The sequence below is a fragment of the Chlorocebus sabaeus genome, chromosome 20 (assembly GCF_047675955.1).
Source record: "Chlorocebus sabaeus isolate Y175 chromosome 20, mChlSab1.0.hap1, whole genome shotgun sequence".
Classification (NCBI taxonomy): Eukaryota; Metazoa; Chordata; class Mammalia; order Primates; family Cercopithecidae; genus Chlorocebus; species Chlorocebus sabaeus.
In genome coordinates this window covers 52,553,084-52,565,164 of record NC_132923.1, presented here as the reverse complement: position 1 = coordinate 52,565,164, position 12,081 = coordinate 52,553,084, and the positions used below count along the sequence as shown (strand labels likewise).

The 12,081-nt window shown below is 37.9% G+C and overlaps 1 protein-coding gene across 2 annotated transcripts in view; it reads left to right on the top strand.

Annotated features, from left to right (window-relative positions):
* The first annotated feature begins 287 nt into the window (after positions 1 to 287).
* Positions 288 to 12,081, top strand: part of SAMD13 (sterile alpha motif domain containing 13) — a 49,806-nt gene continuing 38,012 nt past the window's right edge. The window contains exons 1-2 of one of the 2 annotated variants that reach the window (XM_007978137.3): positions 288 to 603; positions 5,218 to 5,302. In XM_007978137.3, the coding sequence (XP_007976328.1) occupies positions 594 to 603; positions 5,218 to 5,302 (95 nt within the window). In that variant the 5' untranslated portion in view covers positions 288 to 593. Of the gene's footprint in view, positions 604 to 4,392; positions 4,705 to 5,217; positions 5,303 to 12,081 lie in introns of those variants that run through there. The other variant, XM_007978138.3, reaches the window with a different exon arrangement.

The window sequence follows — 12,081 nt, the reverse complement described above, 5'->3', positions numbered from 1 at the left end:
TATAATGAACCAATCAAGTACACAGTGCTTTGTAAAGAGAGCTATAAAGCACCCTGCACGTGTAAGGTGCAACTAACTACTCACCTTCCTTTTACATGCCCAGGGCTTCAACTGAGATATTCTGTGAGCAAGAATATTCTGTGTGCGTCCAAGCAGAGAATGGCACATCTGTGTTCAAGATAAAGGGAGAATAGAGCCCTAAATAATATGAAGTTGGCCGGGAAAATCTCTACTTAACATTACTGCCAGAGTCCAGCTTAAAACTTCACTGGGGTTGTGATAAGCGAGTAAGACAGGAAGAAAATGGTATTAACCTAAAAAATCCTCACTTTAAAAATCTCTCTAGTAGGGTTCCCCTCCCCCGAGGTCCCTGGAAGTTTTAAGTTTTTGCAAACATCCTCCCTTGTCCTGCCCAGGTCTTGTCCCTTCTAGTCCTGGCCTTCCCCATTCCTGGGGGTCCCCGCCCCTCCGACCCCAGCCGACTCGCGGTGGACTACAACTCCCGGCGTGCCGCGCGCGTCCGGCCGGCTGCACCGGGACTTTGCGCGTGGCGGCTGCCGAGCTCCGCGCGGGGCAAACCTCCCAGCGCGGCCATGCGGGGAGGTAAGTAATCCGCCTGTGCGGCCAGGGCGTGGGAAGGCGCCCGCCCTCTCCTCTCTCCAGGATGGAAGGAAACGAAGAATGCCGCAATGAAAACCGCTCTGCCCTCCCTCATCTTGGCAGTGTTCGGTGCTCCTGCAGCTCGTTGCACCCACGGACGTGGGCTCTCACCGTGGAGTGGAATGGGGGCAGAAGCGTGCCCTGCCCCACGGAGAGCCGGGGCTCGCCTGGGGCTGCTGGCAGTGCTCGGGGAGCGGGACGGGGTGGTGGCACGACTCGGCGGGGTGCCCCGCAAGCGCCACACCTACACCCTCCACTTTCCAAAGACCGGCTTCCCCGGGGAGCCCCCACACTAAACGCCAGCGAACCGTCTCTCCGTGAAAGTCTTAGCCAGAAACTTTCCCCGCTCTGTCCCCAGTGCCACAGAGAGCCGTGTGGCTCAGGGCCGGCGCTGCTGGTCCAAGAGGCAATTGGCGTCTTCTGCCCCTACCGTCCCCTCTCCGGGCCAATTCTCACTTGCCCCTGAGACGCCACTCCCGGCGCGGTGAGGTCGGCCCTGCCCTCCGGCGACTTCAGGCTGGACGCACCTGGGGTCGGATCCCGGGAGGCAGGGCCGGCGGCTCCTTTGGGACCGCGCTGGCTCCCTAGGCGAGTCCTTTCTGCCTGGGGGATGAATGCTGATCTAGAAAAGAAGCCAATCAAAGTCAACAGCTTCCCGCCCTTCCTAACCGCCTCTCCTCTCCCTATCTGAGCCCGTTCCCAAGTGGGTCGAAAGTTCTGTTCCAGAATACTGACACCAAAGTTAATTTCAGCATATAATTTGGAGATTTCAGGATCTCCAAAGTTATTTCAGCGTATCCCATAATGTGCTGGATCAGAAGGTCTTGTTTGGTTGCCTCTCTCCCTCACCCCCACACACCACATACGCACCCACATATGTACCACACCCACACACAAAGTACACCACATAGTACACACATTACACATACATACTTTATGCTACACACTACACACACAACTTTTTATCAGCAGAGGATTGATGTCAAACATTTTGTTGGAGGGAGTGTGTGAGTACTAGTGTGTGTGTGTGTGTGTATATATATATATATTTATATTCACAAGTGTCAGTTTACTACCAAAGTTAGAAACTAGCTGGTAAGTGAAACCTCCTGTTGTCATAATTTAGAGTGTCTTTGTGGCTCACTTTTTATACCATGGGATTAACTTCCTACAACACTTTCTGAAACTTTACTGTTGTGTAACAGGCAAACTTTTGATCACAGCAGGCCAGATGGGAGGGGATGTCCCTTTGTACATGTAGGAAGAGATGCTTGGAAAAACTTCACAGAATCCTTTCTCCTGTGGCTGTGTCTAAGGAAGAGCTGGGTGTAACCACAGTCTCTTTGCCTTTTCCCCTTCAAGAGTGGAGAACTGAACATGCTTTTGTTCTGAGCAGCACTGTCAGGACAACCCCAGCTTCCCAGGACACAGAACTCCCAGTCCAACTCGCTTCCAATTTGGATTTACTGGGAGAATAGTTCAGGAATTTCAGATCAAGTCCAAAAGCATTATGGAATCTGTTAGTGAAAGAGCTCTTTATCTCCGTAAGAGTCCGTCATTTTGAGATCAGCACTGGTGAAAGATCCACATGCCTGACCCGGGCTCAAAAATAGTGCTCAAAAACATTTAATTGGTTCCTAGATTACTATTGTTTGCCTTTTCAAGGGAGCAATGGCAAATATTTGAAATCTTTCTCGGCAGTGATCTTTAAGGAAGTCAAAAATTTCTAATATAATTCCTGGAATAAGTAAAGGACCAATTTTTGACCTTGAAATTCAGGTTCCAAATTTAGATCAAAGTTGATCTTCTAATGTCCTAAAAGATTATTTTTAAAAAGGGAGGCAGGCAACTTTCTCCTCGTATTCTACCTGAATTCTACAGGATATTACAGCAACAGATAACTTTTCCAAGATCTTTCTGGGAAACCTGTGTTCTGTGTCCTGTTTTGAATACTTTTGTTGACCATCTTGACCTAAAAGTATACAAATGTTGATTGATGTTTATTTCAATGAAGAGGCAACCATGTATGTTTTCTGTGTATGTGCAGAACATTTATGGGATGAGATTATTCCCCTGGAAAAGTGGTTTAAGCCAAGCACGGAAACTGTGAGAATGACCAGGGTAATGTAAACAAAAAATCTTGCCCAGCCTCTCTGCTCCACCTCCCAGTGTTCTGATTTGGTATTGAGGATGATGGCGGGAGAGACTATGAATTTTGGGGTGGGCATAATGTCTTTCTACTCATATGCAACCAATATAGTACCGGGTACTCATAGATGGTAAGTGTTGGTTGAATTTCTTGAATTATGCTTTTTGTGCAACTGGGATAAACAGTTAAAATTAAACCTCCCAGAATTTTCATTTTGTAGAATAAGGTTTTGTTTGTTTCAGTCTGAATTTTTGCTGGCTTCATTTGGCAGGATAAATGCCAAAATAAAAGAATGTGGGCGTTTTCAGGAGATCTGGTCATCTATTTTGCATCCTCTCTGAAATATGTTACTTCCTGCATAATGAAGTAAAAGGATTTGCTGCTGGGCAGTGCTTTCCTTATTCTCACAAAGAGATTACTTAAAAGCCAGCCCTGGGAACTTTGTCCACCAATCTCTATTAGGAAAAAAAGAATAACATGGGACTGCAGCTTCCAAGTGTTCTCTGGTGCCCATAAGCACTGGGTTCTCACTCTTATTTTTCCCTCTGGGGAGAAAATGAAATAGTTTGAAACATGACATTCATGCTCAGAACAACAACTAAGACCTATCATGCAGCAACAATGAAGGGGAGGGAGAAAATAAGAAGCTATTGAGAGAGCTTGTTTTTCTTTGTACAAGACAGGTGCAGGGAGAATTCTGCAGGTTTTGGACTCCTGACTCATTCTCTTGCACTAATTGTGCTGAAGGTAGTTAGCAAAAGTGAACAGGCACACTGTAGCTTTAAAAAGTCAGCCATGAACCAGAAGGCAGTTGGTGCAGCTTGTGTGTGATTCCTAACGTCATGTTGGCTGAGAGCCAGCCTGGTTTTATTTCACTGTGTCAAATTGTACCTCCTTATTGAATTCCTTTGCCAGCCTACTTTGTGAAAGAAAACATTGGGGTTTCTTTGGCTGTTCTTGATAAGCCTATAAAAAATGATATTTTTTAGTTGCTTATAGGTAGGTTTTCTTTTTACTCTTCCACAAAAAAAGAAAATAATAGTAATATAATAAGACAATGTAGTGTGATGTTGCAGAGTATCATTGTGAGTGTTTTGTTTTGTTTTGTTTTCTGAGATGCTTAGAAAATGGTGAATGTGTAACAGTTTCCAACTGAAGTGAAATCATATTCTGTTAGCATGGAGCAGCAGCACTATCTTCCTGTCTACTCTATAACGGTGTGTGAATGTATGCTAATATCTATCTATATATTAAATGTTGGATTTCTCTATCAGTGATCTAAGTGGTTTAGCAACTGGAAGTTTGTGTGTATGTGTGTGTTTCAGGAGTGAAAATTATCCCACACTTACAGTGTTATTTGTTAATCATCTACTTCTCTAACAGTGATAAAATCTTGCGAATATACTAATGATGCACTTGCCATGTCAGAGTAATCCCTAGAGAAGGAGTGCCGAAGTATAAAGTGATTTGAGTGGAAATGTATTTAATTTATGGCTTCAACTGAATAAGAGCAAACACGTTTCGGGACTGTTTCTTCCGTTTTTTTTTTTTTTTTTTTTTTCCTTAAAGCAGTTTTGTTCGTAGCTTTTTCATTTTGCTAATTGCATATTAATTGTGGAAGGCTTTTAATTTTTCACAGCCCTCATCCTACTAAACAAAAAGACAGAATGATGGATGCTACAATATCTCCTTAAATGTTTTGATGATTTTTCATAAATCTAATGAGCTACCTACTCTTTCTTACACACACACACACACATACACACACACACACACACACACCAGCACCACCTTTCTGTGCTAAGGGCTATCTGGCATTTTTTGTGAGCTTCCTGCTTTACCACAGCATGGCCATCTCACAGACGGGTTTTTGAGGCTTTCGTTGAGAATGTGAGGTAGGGGAATACTTACTGACAAAAGCTTTAAGTGTCCTTCTGCATTGCAATGAAAAAATCTAGGAGCAAGGGGGAGTGGACAAAAAAAAAAAACAAATGCAATAAGAAAAAACAAATCACAGCCCATAATGGGAGGGGGGAAGGAAAAGGGGGATTGTTTTTCTCTACTTTGACTCATTTATGAGTTGCAGTGTCTTAAGTGAGAGCTAGGCACCCAGGAGAAGCTGTGCCAGTTCACACAGCACTTGTTTTCAACAAGGATTCAATTTCATTTGCAAATGCTTATTGTCAAGGCAGGGAGTGCCAGTACAGATGAAAGCACCCCAATCCGTCTCCTCCAGTTCTTTAGGTTTAATCACATCTCTCCAATCGCCGAGGGAACTGGAGATTTAAACAAACATACGTGAACTGGTGTGAAGCTGTAAAAGGGACCATTATGTTTCCGATTCAGAATATATATTCTTCTCTCACTTTCTAAGAATTAAACACAAGCTTTTCTCCCTTATTGATTAGTTGCTGAAGTAAAGGAACCCTGCAGCCTTCCTATGCTATCTGTTGACATGGAAAACAAGGAAAATGGCTCTGTCGGTGTAAAAAAGTAAGTGAAGCTGGCTTCTGAGTTCTGCTTCTGCAAACAACAGAGGGACTTGGTTTCTATTTTCGTACTTCTTGCTTATCTACTACAATACACAGTTCGGAGGTCGCCTTGGTTTGTCTACATTCGCCAGCAACCTCCCTTCTCCCCACTACCCCAGTTACCTTTTTCCGTATTCCATTTCTAAGACAGAGATGACCCAGACATCAAAATATATATGAAAGGTTTGTGTATCAGGCTTTGGAACAAGGATGATTGAGGATTTCAGCCCTGCATTCTGTATATTGAAGCAAAAACTCCAAGCAGAGACTCTTCCGTAGACAACACAGAATGAGGGCAGAAAATTGAGTTCGAATTTTTTTTTTTTTTTTTTTTTGAGATGCAGTCACCTCTAACTCTGAAAACTAAGAGCTATAGTGCAGGAAGGGAAAAAGCTTCAGTAAGAATATAGAATATGGTTTAACAACTTCTCCATCCTAATTTTATGAACTGTTTAATGAATGTGAAACATTTCAGTGCATACATGGTGTTTATGTTAATGTCTGTTCTCACATTTGAAACTTGTGTTTCTATGTGTTGTGTAAGAGTTATATACTTGATTCTTTTAAATGGGAACATTCAATTGCATATGTAACATAATATTTTGATATTTATGAGTATATGAAAAAATGTATATTCTCACTTAGGAGTTATAGCAAAGCAATAAGTACTTTGATTACAAGGAGAAAGTAAGTTCCAAGAGCGAGTTATCTGTTTTATTTCTTTCCATATCATTTAGTTTAAAATTGACATCAACTTGAGCTTTGGAGGAAACTAATTAAATATAATCCATAGAAGCTGTGATATCTAAATGAGGAAACTGTGTGCTATATGTTTATGAATAGAAGGTATATTTTGCTCCACAGCAAAGTTACATTAAAACTAACGTAATAAAATCTGTTTTTTAAAGTTCTCGGGTAATTTATATATCAGTGCCATAATGCCTTGCTTATTACCATCCCTAAAGTTTGGGGTAGGTAGGTGGAGGAGAAATGAAAGAAACAGATGCTGTTTTATGTATGAGTTAGATCAGTGTTATCCAACAGTACTTTCAACAATGATGGAAATGTTCTGTATTTGTGCTGAAATGGTAGCCACTAGCCACATGTGGCTACTAAGAACATGAAATGTGACTAGTGTAAGAAACTGAACTTTTATTTTTTACTTAATTGTAATTAGTTTTAAAATTAACAGCTTTACTGAAGTATAATCCTTGCATAATAAATTGCATGTATATAAAGTAAGTTTTGATATTTTTATCCCCTCTTGAAACTACTGCCACAATTAAGATAATGAATATTTCCATCACTTCCAAAATTTCCTTATGACCTTTTGTAATCTCTCCCTCCTGTCCTTTTCTGCCCCCATATCCCCTGGCAACCACTGTTACGCTGTCATTATAAATTAGTTTGCTTCTTCTAGAATTTTATATAAATGAATGTGTATACACCCCCCCCCAGACACACACACACACATATAGTTTCTGTCACTCAGCATAATTAATTTGGGATTTATCCATGTTATCATGTATATCAATACATCATTACTTTTTAATTACTCAGTAATATTTCATTGTTTGGATCTGTAACAATTTGTTTACTACCATCCAAATGATGATAGACATTTGGTTTGTTTCTATTTCTTAGGTATTATAAATAAAGCTGCTTTGATCATTTGTGTACAGGTCTCTGTGTGGACATATGCTTTCATTTCTCTTTCATAATTACTTAGGAATGGAACTGGCTGGGCTCTATGGTGGGTGTCTGTTTAACTTTTGAAGAAACTGCCAAACTGTTTTCTAAACTGGTTGTCCCATTTTCATTCTCACCAGCAGTGGGTGTCGTGTTCCAGTTGTTCCACATCCTCGTGAGCTTAGTGTGATCAATCACTTTCATATTAGACATTATATCAGGTGTTTTATGTTTTAATTTTTATTTCCCTAATGACTAATGATGTTGGGCATCTTTTCCTGTGCTTATTTGCCATTCATATATCTTCCTAGATGAAGTATTGTTCAAATATTTTGCCCATATTTGTATTGGGCTAGTTTTTTCATATTTATTGTATGGAGAGTTTTTATATATTATGAATGTGTCCTTTATCATATATACTATTTGAAAATATTTTCTTTAAGCATGTGACCTGTCATTTCATTCTCTCCATAGTATCTTTCAAAGTATCAAAGTTTTTAAATTTTAATGAAGTCTAGTTTATCGATTTTTTTCTTTTATGGATAGTGCTTTTGGTGTCATATTTAAGAATTCTTGGCCTAATGCAAGGTTACAGTTATTTTCTCCTAGGTTTTCTTTTAGAAGTTTCACAATTTTAGGTTTCAGGGTTTAGGACTATGGTTTTTGAGTTAATTTTTGTTTGTGGTGTGAGATAAGGGTTTGAAGTGTTGAAGTGCTTTGTGTGGTGGTGGTAGTGGTGCTATGGATATCCAATCTTCCCACCTCTGTTCAAACACTTCTGCAACTTTGTTGAAAAATTATTGATCATATATGTGCAGGCTTATTTCTGGACTCTGTATTCTATTCCATTGATCTTTTTGCGTATATTTATGCCAATACAACACTGTTTTGATAAATATAACTTGAAATCAGGTAGTGTTAGCCATCCGACTTTGTTCTTTTTCAAGGGTGTTTTGCCTCTGTACATTTCAATATGAATTTTAGAATTAGCTTGTCAGTTTCCACCAATTTTTTTTTAAAATCTGTTGACATTTTGATTGGCATTGCATTGAATTATATATCAATTTGGAGAGAGTTGGTATTTTAACAATATTGTGTCTTCCAACAAATGAACACAGTATTTTTCTCCATTGGCTTAGGTCTTCTTTAATTTCTCTCAGCAATATTGTATAGATTTCACTGTGAAGATCTTGCACCTTTTTGCCAGATGCATCCCTAACATTTCATGTTTTTGATGCTATTTTAAGTGGTATTGCTTTTCTAATTTGAATTTTCAATTATCTTAACGTATAAAAATACAATTGATTTTTTATATTGATCTTATATGCCACAACCTTACTAAACTCACTTATTACTACTAGTAGCTTTTTAGTAGATTACACCACATTTTGTAACATAGACAATTATGTCTTGTGAATAAAGACAGTTTTACTTCCTCCTTCCCAATCTGAATGCCTTGTATTTCTTTCTCCTACTTTATTACACTGAGTAGGACCTGCAGTGAAAAGCTGAAAAAAGTGGTGAGCTGGGTATGGTGTCTCACACCTGTAATCCCAGTACTTTGGGAGGCCAAAGTGGGCATATCACACATTCTGAGATGGAAGAGTAAGTGAATCTTACATTTAATTTTATATTCAGGGTCTTCAATAGTAATAACCAATAAATCAGTAAGAAAAGCACAAACAGAAAAATACCAAAGAAAAATGGCCAAAACATGAGCAAACATTTCACAGAAGAGGAAATATATATGGCCAATTAACATATGAAGAGATGTTTAGTACCATTAGTGACCAAAAAATGCAAATTAAGATCATAATGACGTACCCATTCGCTTGGCGAAAACTTTAAAACGAGGTAATTCTAAACATTAGTGAAGATATGGATAGGATACAATGCTAGTAGGAATATTAACTGATAGGGCAGCTTTGCAGAACAGTTTGGTACTTTTTCTAGTGTTAAACAGTGGAGTATTTTATACATTAATAATTCAACTTCTGGATATATGTATCAGTCAGTGCTGTCCAACAGAAATAAAATCTGAGCCCCCATATGTAATTTTCAATTTTCTAGTGGCTATATTTAAATAGGTAAAATACATTTTAATAATATGTTTTATTTAACTCATTATATCACTTTAACATGTAATCAACGTGACATTATCAATGAAGTATTTTACATTTTTGCACTAAATTTCCTAAATCTGTTGTGTACTTTACACTTAGAGGAGAGGGGTACAAACTTTTGGCTTCTCTGGGCCACATTGGAAGAAGAATTGTCTTTGGCCACAGGTGAAATACACTACCACTAACAAGAACTGATGAGGACAAAAAAAATCTCATAATGTTTTAAGAAAGTTTGCGAATTTGTGTTGGGCCACTGTCAAAGCCATCCTAGGCCACATGGAACCCGTGGGCCACAGGTTGGACAAGCTTGACTTACAGTATCTCTCATTTTGGACATAAACATTTCATTGGACATATTTAATCTGCATTTATATTTCCTAAAATTTACAGTTCAAAAGGTAGGATCACATACCCAAATAATTCCAAACATATTTAAAAGTTTTCCAAAAACTGAATTATGTGAGAAATTATTTTCTTGCAATATTTACATCCACATTGACACAACTGATTTGTCTTGATTTGACTTTGAAGCAAAAGCATATTGATTTCAAAACTATGTCTGTTCAAGTTAAGTCAATTTACTAACACATGTCAATATTACCAACATCGAATTCAAAGAGGTTTTGCGTAAATTGATAAGCAACAATAATCTTATCAATTTCAATAAATCTGCAGATTTTCTTGAAGTTTATTCATGTTAGAAAATGTATGAAATTATTATTGTATATTGTATTGCACTCTGAAAAGTTGCAATTTTAGCCTAAAATTTTGTTCCTCTTTAGCTAGATCACAAATCAGCTTTTCATTTTCTTGGAACTTCAAATTTAGCTGTTTCATATGCAGTGTGATATCAAAGTTACTCAGTCGTTTTTGTCTTTAATTTTTGAATATTTGGCCAGGCGCGGTGGCCCATGCCTGTAATCCCAGCACTTTGGGAGGCCGAGGCAGGCAGATCACTTGAGGTCAGGAGTTCGAGACCAGCCTGGCCAACATGGTGAAGCGCCATCTCTACTAAAAATACAAAAATTAGCCAGGCATGATGGTGGGCACCTGCAATCCCAGCTACTTGGGAGGCTGAGGCAGAATTGCTTGAACCCAGGAGGCGGAGGTTACATTGAGCTGAGATCATGCCACTGCACTCCAGCCTGGGCAACAGAGCAAGACTGCCTAAAATAATAATAATAATAATAATAATAATAATAATAATAGGCAAGCATTCCTTTTGTTTCAGTAAAATCTTGAACAGTAGAGCAAATCTTTGTGAATCTTTTCTATTAGTCAACAAGCATTGGCAAAGAACACAGATTATTACATTCATTGTCTTCTATTTCTTTTAACAGTTCCATTAACTGGCATTGATCCATAGCATTTGCAAATATATGCTGAACAATTCAACAGTAGTATCTGTAACCCTTTTCAAGAGTCTGCTTCAGAAAATGAAACATAGATACCATACAGTGGAATGAAGCAGTAAGAAAACATTGGTCTTTTGTTTTAAAATTACAATAAATTCCAATTTTTAAAATTCAGATTTTTTTAAAAAACTAGCATTGCTGAAGCACCATCCATCTGGATAGAATTTAATTTTTGTATATCTAGCTAAAATTCTTTGACAGAGATAAAAGATTCAAAAATATCTAAACCATTAATTTAGTTTTTCAAGTTGTAAATTGACTTTTCTTTATAAATTAGGAAGTCTTCTGAGATGCAGCATACCTCAAGTATTAATTAGGCAGTGTCTTTATGTTGTACTTTCATCTAAAACTAAAGTTTTAATGGCTTTTTACATTTTGAATCAGTTGGTCTTAGGTTTTGTTAGAAAGACCTTGTATTCAGAAAATCTTTTACATTTTGTGATATACCTGTTGAGTCTTTTCTGATAATATTCTGGCAAAATTTCTATAACTGAAATAACCATATGTCCATTGAAAAATTGTTTTTTTGTCTATGTAAAGATCCAAGCCATTTATAGCTAAACGAAGTTATAAGCTCAGATTCTGTTTTAAATCATATTATCTTTACCTTTTTTTTACACAACAAACAGCATTTTCTTTCTCTTGCTATCTTCTAACAAATTGCAACTGCTATTCATCATGAAATTTCCAACATACCTTCTTTCAGTCCCTTTTTCCTTTATTGTATGTTACTAGTTTCTGCATCTCCTCTCAATTCTGCTTTCTTTTTAGATTTTAAAATTTAACTGTGCTTATTTTTAACTAAAAATATTTAATTATATAATAATTAAAATAATAATAAAAATTTCAATTTAATTATCAATCGCAATATAGAAAGGGATCCTCATAACTCCTGCTGTCCATAAGCATTCAGCAAACACATTACAGTGTTACCTGGGTGAATAGGAAAAACTTAATTTGAACTGAATCAATCTCTGACACCAATCAAACGGGGGATGTACTACCAGAGAGGACACATGCACCTGCCATGAGAACTTCAACCGTAGTACCCTATAGGATGGAACAGTTCAAATAAAATGTAGGCAAAACGATGGAATTGTGTTTAACATAAACATATTTTATACCACTTCAAGTTTTTACATTTAAACTAAATTAAATTTAAAACTTAGTTCCTCAATCAAATTTTAAATGCTCAGTAGCCACATGGTACTAGCTGCTATCATATTGAAAAGCACAGGTGTATACCCAAACTAAATTCTTGCATCAGGGGAAAGGTTATATGAACATGAGGTTGAGGGTGATGATTAACTCAGGTGGGGAGAGCATGAATGGGGAGCTCTGAATCATGTAGATAGATATGATTATTATTAAGATTCCAGATTTTATTTTGCCTAGTAGGTCCATATTTATTTCATTTTTAAAAATAGCTACCTAAATAACTAAGATGGAGCCATCTGAATAGTTGAGATATCCTTTTTGGCAGTTTTTGTACACATACTGTATGTATCCACATG